General features: G+C 32.7%; 1 protein-coding gene across 1 annotated transcript in view; it reads right to left on the bottom strand.

The window, feature by feature from the left end:
- The window catches only part of LOC130449419 (follistatin), an 81,897-nt gene that overhangs the window by 3,911 nt on the left and 64,750 nt on the right, over positions 1–13,236 (bottom strand). The window contains exons 3-4 of the mRNA XM_056787227.1: positions 1,920–2,114; positions 1,615–1,842 (exon numbers count right to left, since the gene is read on the bottom strand). Of these exons, the coding sequence (XP_056643205.1) occupies positions 1,615–1,842; positions 1,920–2,114 (423 nt within the window). The remainder of the gene's footprint in view (positions 1–1,614; positions 1,843–1,919; positions 2,115–13,236) is intronic.

Genomic DNA, 13,236 nt, shown 5'->3' with positions numbered 1-13,236 from the left:
AAAACTTGCGCATCTGAAGATCAGCTGATTGTTTCATGCAATATCTCGCACTTTCCGGATAAAGACTTATTAATCAAAAGAAAATCAATATGTGGATGTTTCATTTTTTTCATTTTCAGTACTCTGAAAAATGAGTGGACGCTGCAAGCCACTTTTTAGGTTAAGAATTTTGGCGTCCCCCTCTAGGAAGATCGTATAGTAGGTTTCCGCACACAAAAAGATAGCAATAAATATTTTCTGTAAAACTGGTTACATTATTGAAAAGCCAACAATATTCAAAATTTTATTAACAAAACGTTAGTGAGCAATAATTCATGCAAAAATGAAGTTCAGCTGATTGTTTCGTGCAAGATCTTGCAATTGCGACATTAAGCCCGCTCGACATGATGCAATGCAATACAAGACGCAATACTTCTTGATCAAAAACTTGCCTAAATGAAGTTCAGCTGATTGTTTCATGCAAGACCTTGCACTTGCGACATGATGCAATGCAATGCAAGATGCAATATTTCTTGATCAAAAGCTTGCGCAAATGAAGTTCAGCTGATTGTTTCATGCAAGATCTCGCACTTGCAACATCATTCGTTCGATGCCGTTTTTATTGCGTGCCAGCTGCAATTCTAGGAAGAAATCTAGTTAGTTTTTGCTTAGCATCAGACTCCAAAACCGAGGTGATCCACTGACCACTTTTTCACTTCGTTACTTACTTACTTAGTTTTGTTATCATCATTGTTAAACTGGGCACAAAGTGACACATGACGTGCAATATTCATCTAAGCAATATTTTCACCTCGCAAGAAATTGCATGCACGTCAAGCGTCTTTAAGCGAAATTGGAAAATTTTCAACTTGCACAAAAAAAGTATGTGTCAAGTCTTATTACTATTGATTACATTCATAGATACACCATATGTAGTATATACACTATCAGTCAAAAATTGCCCCCTTATCGTTTGAGTGAATGACTAGACATAAAAACAGTACAATCGATATTTATATTTTGAAGGACGTATATCTTTATATTTAATACATTAAGGTTTTTTTGTCCCCGATAACTCCTCCTAGACTATTGACGTTAGAAAGTCAAGTAGGGTATCGTTGGAAAGGGTTAAGTCTCAAGGGTGGCCAGAAGCCATTTTTTTATATCTTCAGGGGTTCTCGAGATATGAGTGGTCAAAGGTCAGAAAATAGTACAAAATGGTACATTCTAAAGTGGACGTATGGCACTGCTTTCTGTCTTCTTTGCCCCAACAACTCAATCGGGTTGAGATCGGGTGATTGTGAGGGTCATATATTTCAAATACTTTTTACACACCTTGGAGTAGTGTACATATGTCTTTATAGGTAGAAGGACTCTTTGAAATTATTAATATGAAAGCTACCTAATGATATTTAAGGTGAAAAGTGTATTATTAAATAAATAAACGTTTTACTTTTGGAATGATGGTATTGACAAGCCATCACCAAATCAAACTATTCCTTCTGGGTATGACATTCATCCAAAATTCTTTCATAATCTCATTTTGAGAAGATTTCTTCTTAATCATTTTCGTTTAGAACCTTCAGTTCAGTTTTTTATTTATTTATACTTTATCCTGAAATTTTGAATACTTACTTTGGCATATGCCCTTGTAAGCGATAGTCAGGGAGTTTGATCTACGACGACAAGATTGTTTTCTTAATCTACAAACGTTACGATAACTTCGACCATCTGTACCGCAAACAGGTCCTTTAAGCGAACGCAATTTACCTTCTTTGCATTTAGAAGCACATACGCATTTTGGAGTACCTTTCCTCAAAACGCAAGTCTTATCTACATCACATACGACTTCTTTACAAGAATCTGGAACAAAATTCGTATGTAGTATTATCTCCAAATAATTAATAACTATTTAAGATACTAAATTTTTATATGTTCACCTCGACACGAAGAGCATCGTACTCCACCGCCGAGTATTCTCCAAAAAAATAACGTTCCAGAGTCTAATTCCTCGGAAGACCAGGAAGTCGTCACTGAGCGACCAGAACAACAGTCTTCTTTAGAAATTTTCTCGTGAAGCAGTTCTGTACAGCGCCCGTTTCCGTTACGTACCATAGCTGACCAACAAGTACCACCTGAAACAATTTAAAACAAATTTAATGATAACAATGAAGATTTCATAGATTCAGAAACAAGTAAACCAAATTCTCTTTAGCTATTATTGAGCTACAGAAGCTTCATAACAAAATTACATGACGATATTATTAAAAGTATATATTTAATCAAAAAAGTTTAAAGACATTCAATGTTTTATTAACTAAATTATTTTAAGAAGATAATGAACTAACTCCAAGTGTTGTTAATACACTACTTAGAGATCAAAGTAAAAATATTAAAGAAAATATCATTGTTTAGTTGAAATGAAAAGTTTATTGACATAAAAAACTAATCATCTTTTTCAGTTGCTCGTTGTCCTGGGTTTGATAATTTGGGGATAATAGGGAGTAGGGACTGATCTTTTTCGAGATATTGAAGGTTCCGAAATTTCACTAGAAGATGCATTTATCCTTTAATATCATTTATCAAAGTTCAACCACCATGTCTTAAGCCAATTGATTTTTCTATTTTCAGTGTCTTTTTTCCTGTTTCTCCTCTTCTCTTCGAAATGTTTTTCGTTCAAAAACACTTCTAGTTGTATTACCACAACTTTAATATGAGTTTTTTTTCACTTTTGCTGTTTCGATGATATTAAACTTGATAAGTTTCTTCCTTGCGATCTTGAGCAAGTTTGAATGTCCTGGTATGTTGTTACAAATGTTTCCTGAGGCATAAAACTAGATCTTCAGAGCCCCTTCCACCAGTAGTATCAGCAGTACTGTGATGAAAACAATTTTCTATTTTCAGTGTCTTTTTTCCTGTTTCTCCTCTTATCTTCGAATTGTTTTTTGTTCAAAAACACTTCTAGTTGTATTATCACAACTTTAACATGAGTTTTTTTCATTTTTGCTGTTTCGATGATATTAAACTTGATAAGTTTCTTCCTTGCGATCTTAAGCAAGTTTGAATGTCCTTCTATGTTGTTACAAATGTTTCCTGAGGCATAAAACTAGATCTTCAGAGCCCCTTCCACCAGTAGTATCAGCAGTACTGTGATGAAAACAATTTTCTATTTTCAGTGTCTTTTTTCCTGTTTCTCCTCTTCTCTTCGAAATGTTTTTCGTTCAAAAACACTTCTGGTTGTATTACCACAACTTTAATATGAGTTTTTTTTCACTTTTGCTGTTTCGATGATATTAAACTTGATAAGTTTCTTCCTTGCGATCTTGAGCAAGTTTGAATGTCCTGGTATGTTGTTACAAATGTTTCCTGAGGCATAAAACTAGATCTTCAGAGCCCCTTCCACCAGTAGTATCAGCAGTACTGTGATGAAAACAATTTTCTATTTTCAGTGTCTTTTTTCCTGTTTCTCCTCTTATCTTCGAATTGTTTTTTGTTCAAAAACACTTCTAGTTGTATTATCACAACTTTAACATGAGTTTTTTTCATTTTTGCTGTTTCGATGATATTAAACTTGATAAGTTTCTTCCTTGCGATCTTAAGCAAGTTTGAATGTCCTTCTATGTTGTTACAAATGTTTCCTGAGGCATAAAACTAGATCTTCAGAGCCCCTTCCACCAGTAGTATCAGCAGTACTGTTATGAAAACAATTTTCTATGCCTTCTGAAGATCAAAAATACAAACATATTTTTTATCCTGCGAGAATATATAATGACGTTAATATTGTATTATATTTTCAGAAGAGATTCTAGATAATTTAACAACAAAAACCTATAAAAGGGTCTAAGAAATATCAACTTTAAACGACAGTTATTAAATTCCCGATCTGATGTAATAGTTTATATATTATAATTTATTAAAATAAGCAACCTCTCAGATCTTTTAAACAGTACAAGAAGGAGAAAAAAAAACTAACGGTTATTTTTACTAAATAGTGTTAAAATTATTTTAATTTTATCGTCTCTTCTTCAAATATTTGGAAAATTGGATAAACTTTTATTCTTATTTATGTGAATAATTTTAGTTTACGTGGGAATAAAACCAAAGGTTTTGAGCTTTCTTAATCCTCTTAGAAGTTTTGATCGTTACTACGACTACGTCTGTGATATTTATTCAGTTTTTCTCAACTCTTAAATATTTAACACTAAAATTTCCCACAATCTATGAAGCGATTTAATGTTGCCGTTATCTATTTTATATTTTCTAATCAAATCTTGAATAAATTTAAATTCATAATAACATTATCCAGTTTTATCACTTATTTTAATTATATAATTTCTTGTATTTGCGATTTGTCATAAGTTATTAATGAATTCCTAAGATATTGTGCATTATATTTTGAAAATATAGTTGAATCTAATTAAATAGAAAGTCGATGTCGGTTAAAGCGTGAATACTAAAAAGTGATACAACATATAGTAATGTTAAGGTGAAGACAATAAAAAGAAAGATAAAAAGTTAAAATTTTGAACATAAACTCTGCGTCCTCGCTATCATGTCCAGCCCATCCTTTTTCCCGCCAAAAAAACCTCAAACGTTTCCAAAAATCTTGTTGGGCAGATATTTTTCTCAAATTATCTGGCTCAATGGGCTTTAAACGTATAAAATACACTAAGAAGGAAGGTGAGTATCTAATTTTACAAAATTTGAGAAAAAATAGCTGAATTTTGGAATTAGAAGAAAAAACGAAGGACAAACTGTAAAAGAGAGAAGTGTTTCTAGTGTATTTAAATGGTTTGAATAGCTAAGAAGTAAAAATTATATTTATAGCGGACATATATTGAAGAGAACAGCTGAAATTCGTAATTTTTGATCTGAGAAGAGCTAGCTGGAAAATTTCAATAACATACATTTATTACAGTGAATCTGCAACGTCTCTAGACCTTTCAAAAAAAATGTTTCTTCTTGCTTTGCAAACCAAACCTCCTCGTTGGAAGAAGATTTACGACCTTTTAAACTTTTTTTCAGTTGAGGAAAGAGATGACAGTCGGACGGAACCAAATCTGGTGTTCCAGTAATTCAAACCCTAAATCACGAATTTTTTTCAGGGCAACATGAGATTTGTGTGCAGGGGCGTTGTCCTGCAAAAACAAACTACTCTTTGGGTAGCTTTCCGCGTCTTTTCCTTTTAATTTTGTCTCGTAGAGTGATTAGTAATGTCGAATAGTAATTTTCAGTTATTGTTCTACCCTTATTCAAAAAATCAATCATGATTACCCCATGGCAATCCCAAAAAACTGAAGCAAGAACTTTTCCAGCAGATTTTTGGACGAGAAATTTCTTAGGTCCTGCAGAACCAGAGTGTCGCTATTCCATCGATTGTTGCTTTGTTTCTGGATCGCAGAAATGTGCCCAAGTCTCATACATAGTCACAATTCGGTTAAAGAAGTCTATATCGTTTTCAAATCGAGCACAGGTCAACATTCAAACATTTGGGGATCCATTTTGCAGCAATTTTTCTCACGTTCAAATTGACGTGAACTATATGAAGAACGTGTTCATATGAAATATTTAGTGCCTCAGTTATCCGTTTTAGCCCAATTCGATGGTCTGATAAAATCACGTCATGTAATGCATCGATATTTTCGGCGACTGACACAGAAACTGGCCTTCCCGATCGGTCATCATCTTCAATGGAAAATTCACACTTTTGAAGCTTGCAGTCCAATTTTTCACGATCGCATACGAAGGACATTGATCACCAAGGGTATTAAGCATATCTTCGTAAATCTCCTTACCTCTTAACCCTTTTAAATACAGGTACTTGATGATGATGGCTCGATACTCCAATTTTTCGATTTTCACAATTTCGGTTGACATTTTTTCGATTTTCACAATTTCGGTTGACATTTTTTTTCTTTTAATTTATTGCGTGACTCTGGTTGACTTTTTTGACGTCAAACTTTACACTTACACTTCTAATAAGTTATTGTTCGTGGCTATGGTAACGCAATATTTTGTTTATGCATGTAACTGGTATAGGCTAACTAGATATCAATACATCCTCGTAATTAAGTTTTTCAATTGAAAGTCTAATCTAAAGCAGAGAAGAGTAAAAAGTTTGTAAAAAGTGGAAAAGCCAATCTTTTCCAAAAGTGTTACCTTCAAAACAACAACATTTGAAAATAATCAATATCAGGGGGTGAAGCACACGAAAAAACCACCAAAGATTCTGCTTTGCTGAAGCTATTCATGAGTTGCAGATTACTGCCACTTAATCATGAAAAATTAAAAAGCTTGGAAGGCTCAGAACTTGTTAAACAACAACTAAGTGACATCTTATCATTGATAAATGTAGAGCACTTGGTGGTGCAGTAAGCAATAATATCCTCAGACACAGCTTTATGAAACGTGACAAATAACGCTTATAACATGACGTCCCACCTTAAATATAGGAGACTTGATACATTTTTCATTTTCAAAATGTTTCACGTGAATCGTTTAGAGTTTCCGAGTATATTTGGGTAAATCCAACCTAGTTTCCACTACTTTCAAAGAATTCCTCCCATCCGTCGAAGAAGTATCCACAGTAGGAACGTTACCAGAAGAAGAAATAGTGGATGTCGTTATTTATGATCTTGAGACTGTTAATACGAGAGTTGCTACGATGTTTTCTGGCTCAACAGCGGATTTTTGGCGAAAAACGGTGGTTAGAGATGGTGTTTCATCACCAAAAGTCGAAGCGAGTTGATCGACATTCTGCCGTTGGTTCAATTCAGGTCGAATAGAGGAAATTTATTGGAAAAGTGTGAATCGTTAGAAATATAACAAAATTACCCTATTATATTGTGTAGAAGGCACTTTTTTAAGTGAAAATAGAGTAGTAGAAACAAAAAAAATCACATATAACAAACAACATAAGCAAGAAAACCAACTTTATAAAATTGTCGTCATAAAGAAGGTTTTTCAATGCCGAAGTTTTGAATTTGATATTATTATAATAATACGAAGATTATAAATTTAGTCGAATTAATCTGCGTAGACAGCGTGGAATGCAAAGCATGCAATCATCAACATAATATTTATACAAGACAGGTGTGTTGAATAATTTTTTGATTACAGAGGTTTCTAATTCTTCCGTAACCAGAGATTAAACAACACACCTTTATTTATAACCTTTACGCGGATAATTGCATGCTTTGCATTCCATGTAACCCAAATCAATTTAAATAGAATTTAGCTATGAGAATATGTTTCTTTATTTTTTCATTCAAGAGGTTGTTAATTGATAGTAATCGAGATTATGAATTGGGTAATTAACTGTTTCATATATTATCTTGATGTAGTTTGAAATATTTTTTTTTCACTTGAAATCAAGATAAATTATTACGAGAAACATATAAAAAGGTCTAAGAAATAGAAAATTGGAGAAAATAATATAAATCTCGACAATTAAGAAAGAAAAATATTTGTATGAAAGAGATATACCAGGTTTTAGTAATTTTATGCTTTCGCGGTCCCCTCGTTTTTTGGCTCTAGAAAAATCATTCGATTTGGATGGATTTTTTTTTAATTTTCGTTTTTACGGCGGATTTATGAACAAAATATGGGAAATAACTTTTTTACAAAGCATCAAACGCAGTTCTTATATTTTTTTTAATCTACACAAAAAACGAAACATTTTGGGAAAAAAATTGAAAAATGTTTTTTTATTCATTTTTTATCTCACTTAAAAATTTCATATGGTTTTCTGAATTAAAATGTTATTACAAACTCTCTAGAAAAAATAAAAATCATCCGAATTCGATGAATTTTTTTTTAAAAAATCTTCGTTATGTGAAAAAATATACGAAATATCTCACTTGAAGATTTTATATGTTTTTATGACTTCAAATTTTCTTTAACAGTTAACTTTAGTAACATAACATTGTTTTAATGGTGAAAATTTTCAATTTTTCAAATTTTCAATATTGTACAGTTGATTACAATAAGTGATTTGATCGTTTTTTGTATAGATTATGGAAAAAAATATATAAAAACTTCATTTGATTATTTTGAAAAAAGTTAACAACAATTATACGTGAATGAGTGAATTTTCATGAACATTCAAAACCCAGAAACCAATATAACTTTCCATTTTTTTATTCCCATGGTTTTTTTCGTAAATCCGCCGTAAAAACGAAAATTTTAAAAACAAATTTATCGAAATCGAATCATCTTTCGATTTTCTAGAGCCAAACAACAAGGGGACCGCGAAAGTATAAAATTACCTAGGTTTGTCAATGTAAATGTCAATTTCATGAATACCAAAGTAATAAATACACAACAAGACAAAAGTTTTTGCCTACCCCATAATCCATTCATTAAATTTTAAAATAATACACTCCAAACAAATTATTTGTTGAGTTTATACGAGCGCATGCTTAAGCAAGTTAAAACTTGCTGATTTGCTTCTTATTCTTTAACTGTGAATTATTTCTTTAATGTTTATGATTGTAGTTTAGTCCTAGTTAGCCTTGTGAAACGTAAAAACGTGCTGTGATCCATACTTTTTGTACCAAGACATCTTTTATGAAGTTCGGATACGAATTGTTTTAGTTTTCGCAAATTCAGACTTGTTAGTTTTAAAATTGGTAAAACCAAAAAACGATTAGTAGGATCTCGTACAATAATCGCAAGTATTCAAAGTTAAGACAAAAGTAACTGTATCATTGCCGCCAGATTAAAAATGCCTCGCCGTACCCTGGACTACAACGTTAAAAAATACGCATCCACCAGGAGCTTTGGTGATAGAAAACTTTAGAGCGGCCTCTAAAACGTCTCACAAGCAGCTCATATCAATGAATCTAAGGATCTGCTTTTGAGTACTTCTAAATGAAGACAACATTGAGAGAAGCTGGCTTTTTTGGAAAGATGACAGAGAAAAACCTCTTTTAAGGAGTCAAAATTAAATTAAGAAGTTGCAGTGAGCTAAATAACATAAAAATTGGACTCATGAAGATTGGGAGAGAGTTTTATGGAATGATGAATCAAAGTTTGAAGTTTTTGAAGTAAAACACGGTGATGGTTCGCGGATTCTTCGGAGAAATGGCGATCTGGTAAAAATTGTAGAAATTTTGAAGAAAAAAGGCTTTAAAAAAATATTAAAAGAAAATCTAGTACGTTTTGGTCAGTCCTCGATCGACAGTACATTTATCTTCTAGCACAGCAACGATTCCCAGCATTCCTCGAGCTATATAATGAATTTGAATGGGAAGATTGTACTAGAAGTGATGATTTGGCCGTTACAGTCGCCGGATTTAATCCCGATTGAGTTACTGTGGGACAAATTAGACAAGGAAGTCAAAATTGTTACAGAGAATGCCAATTTTACTTGTAGTATCATGAAAACTTTAGAATGGACAAAATCTTTTGACCGGTAGTGAATATGGTGAACAAGAAACTTCATTATATAGGTTAGGGTATATAAAAAATGTTATGGGGAAAAATAATAGATATCTTTGAAGTCTATATTTTGAAATTATCTTGAATAAGACAAAGTGAGGAATAACTATGTTACAAACCCAAACAAAAGATTTTTTTAACCCTATTTCAACCCTAGAAAAGCACCTAGTATGATCCTCCTGAAGGAACTCCCAACAGAAGGTATTTGACTAATAACGAAAATAAGATGTTGCTGTACCATCTTAACAAAAAATTTATGAAGACTTGATGCATCAGATCACCTAATTTTAAGCATTTACCTACATAAAGATGCAGCGAAAAAGATTACAGCTTGGTAAGATTTACAAGAAAACGTACTGGCTAATGGGTCGATTTTCATTTTGTACTTTCCAAGGGGCGAAACTTTTCTGTGTGCATATGACCAAATATTATTTACTTTAAGCGGACCATCGACTCCGTTTCGGGACAATATACAAATATTTTATTAATAGTAATTTGTTAATATTTACTTGTTCATAAAGACACTTTGAAGAGTCTGCAGACGCTAATACAACAAACAAATAAAAACAACTTTAAGTAAATGATAATAAACAAGAGATATGGAATTTGATGATCAAATAAAAAACATGTTAATAAAATTTTAGCACGGCGGCGCGACAACCGACCTGTAACCATCCATCGTTACCATCTAAACGTTTTTTATGTACCTTTGATGTATTTTCTCGAAAAAAATTCACCAATTTAGACAATAACAAGCGTGTTAATTGCCTTAGAATGATTTTATTACGTTTAAGGGTGAAACGATGACCCCCTGTTTTCTACAATTCAGATTTATGGTTCATATAAATTTTTTTATTTTATGAATATGGATTGTTTTTTCACTGAAAAAGTTAAAAAAACATTTTTATTTAATAAATGATGATGAATGATATTAGTCATGATGTTTTTTTAGTATAGAAAGATCCAAATGATAAAACTCAAAGATTTTAGTTGTTGCTATTTGAGCTAAGTTGAAGTTTCAAGAATCGTTGATAATATTCATATTTAATTTGTAGTAAAATAAAAAAATGTATCGACTAAATGAATTTATTAACAAGTGTTCAATACCTATCTTGATAAATGCATTCAAGGCAACTTTTTTCGACTAACGCTGTCCGTGAGGAGTTTCAAATTCTGCTACAATTGCAGTTCGGAGGTCGGGAGAAAACGTCGTCCTCTTGCAGAAACGCGGTCATTGAGAAAGCTCCACAACAAGAAATCATAGGGTATCAGGTGACATAACCTCAACGACTCCTCTTTTGCCTATCCATTCTCCATTAACATTAAAGTACTCCCGCACATCATCAAAATCAATTTAATAAGAAATCTTCGATACCTATCGTGATCAATGCATTCATGGCAACGTTTCTTAATTAAAGGACAGGACTGATGAAGCACATCAAGCTGTCCGCGAGGAGTTTCAAATTCTGCTTCAATTGCAGTTTGGAGGTCGGGAGGAAGCGTGGTCCTCTTACAAATACGCGGTCCTTGAGAAGGCTCCTCAACAAGAAATCATAGGGTATCAGGTGACATAACCTCAACGACTCCTTTTTTGCCTATACATTCTCCATGAACATTAAAGTACTCCCGCACATCATCAAAATAAGTTTATTAAGAAGTTTTCGATACCTATATTGATCAATGCATTCATGGCAACGGTTCTTAACTAAAGGACAGATCTGATGAAGCACGTCAAGCTGTCCACGAGGAGTTTCAAATTCTGCTTCAATTGCAGTTCGGAGGTCGAGAGGAAGCGTGGTCCTCTTGCAAAAACGTGGTCATTGAGAATGCCCCACAGTAAGAAATCATAGGGTATCAGGTGACATAACCTCAACGACTCCTCTTTTGCCTATCCATTCTCCATGAACATTAAAGTACTCCCGCACTTCATCAAAATCAATTTATTAAGAAGTTTTCGATACCTATATTGATCAATGCATTCATGGCAACGTTTTTTAACTAAAGGACAGATCTGATGAAGCACGTCAAGCTGTTCGCGAGGAGTTTCAAATTCTGCTTCAATTGCAGTTTGTAGGTCATCATAGGGTATCAGGTGACATAACCTCAACGAATCCTCTTTTGCCTCCTCCATAAACATTAGGTACTCCCGCACATATAACCAGTAGTGCAACGTTGTCCATTTTAACAAAAATTTTTGCCCGTCACGTGACCCTTAAAAAAGTACGGATCTACGAGACCTCTCGCATGAATACTTGACTACACAGACACACACACTAGGCATGTTTGATTCAAAATTTCGAAAACCGTACACAAGATCGAATTTTACTTTTTTGGTATGAAATTGAATGAAGTTTAGATATAAGTACAAATTAATGGAATGTTATCAGCTCCCCAAACATAAAAATTCATTACAATGTTGTCATTAGTTTTGAAAAAATCATGAAAAATGTGTAACAATATCTTGAATACGGGTAGCTGAGTATTTTCACTTTCCCACCTATCCGTATATAAGATGAATAACCCTGTATTTCCCTGTATAACCTTGACACTGTATCAGGTTACGGAACATCGTCTGCATTAATTTTATTAATTCGTCCATTCCGTTTACATTGCTCCATAAAATTCGAATTAAATATTATTAGTAATAAATGTAAATTAATTGTCGGTTAATAAGGGCTTACAGTTACGCAACGATCATTAAATCTTCATGTTGTTTCTAATGTACCAATGTAATATAACTATAGTTTCGTACTTTCATTTTACTGTTAATCTAAATGACATGAATACACATTAAACATGATCATTTTAAATCAATTTATACGAGAATTTGAGCTTCTATTTGTCTCCAATCTGTAGAGGATGTAGGCTTGTAAAGAATAGCTCATAGTTTCAATGGTTTCAATCTAACGATCAGAAAACTCTTTGAGTCTTTAGTAAAAATCCTTCTTATTTGTCGCACTGCCTTTTCAACATTTCCTTTGGATTAAAATTTTTTCCACACTAGAATTTCACCACGTATATATATTGTAATCTAACGGTACATCAACTTGATCTTCTGTTTATTGTACCAGTTTCTTTATATTGTCATTCAGTAGATTATCAAAATATCGGCCCCACATTTTTAATCTTAATTATTGGTTTTCTATTATTGCTCCCTCTTTATCTCTACTGTTCTTTAATTTTTACCTGATGCTTGTTTCACCATCTTGTAAAGATTTTTTATTATTTCACTCAAATACTTTCCTTCTATTACTTCCACTTGTTCCTTCATGTGTTTTTTCGACATTTTCTTTTGCCTGTTTTTTTCCTTCATCACATCTTCTTTTGTTGTTATTTGTATTTTGGTTCATTAGTGTAAGTCTGACCTGGTTTATCTTCTTTAGCATCAATCTACTTTGTTAGTCAAACTAATCGATTTTTAAGCTTCTTTTCGTCTGTCCCAGACACTCTTGCAAGGTTTCTATCAGTAGTAACGTCTTTTATATCTCTTCCTATTTATTCACTTTTTGGTAATTAAATTAATAATTATTCAACCTCAAAATTACCCTATGATTGTAAACTTGTAAAATATTATTCAAAATATCACGTGCGTTGAAAGAAGACTTTCAAATCGTTGGGGTGGTGACAGAGGGTTGAATACGCGCAGATAACGAAATAAGAAAGTTTATATGAGGCGAAGATGTATGAATGGTTGCGGAGATTACTATAGTCACTTGATTTTCGATCTATAGCTATCATCAAAGTTTATTTTCCATTATGCAATAAATGAATAATAACATTTTGATAGTTGCATTTTAAAGATTTGTTCATTGGAAA

This window comes from Diorhabda sublineata, chromosome 1, assembly GCF_026230105.1.
Source record: "Diorhabda sublineata isolate icDioSubl1.1 chromosome 1, icDioSubl1.1, whole genome shotgun sequence".
Classification (NCBI taxonomy): domain Eukaryota; kingdom Metazoa; phylum Arthropoda; class Insecta; order Coleoptera; family Chrysomelidae; genus Diorhabda; species Diorhabda sublineata.
Note: the sequence above shows the minus strand (reverse complement) of the source record. Positions and strands in the feature narration are given on the sequence as shown.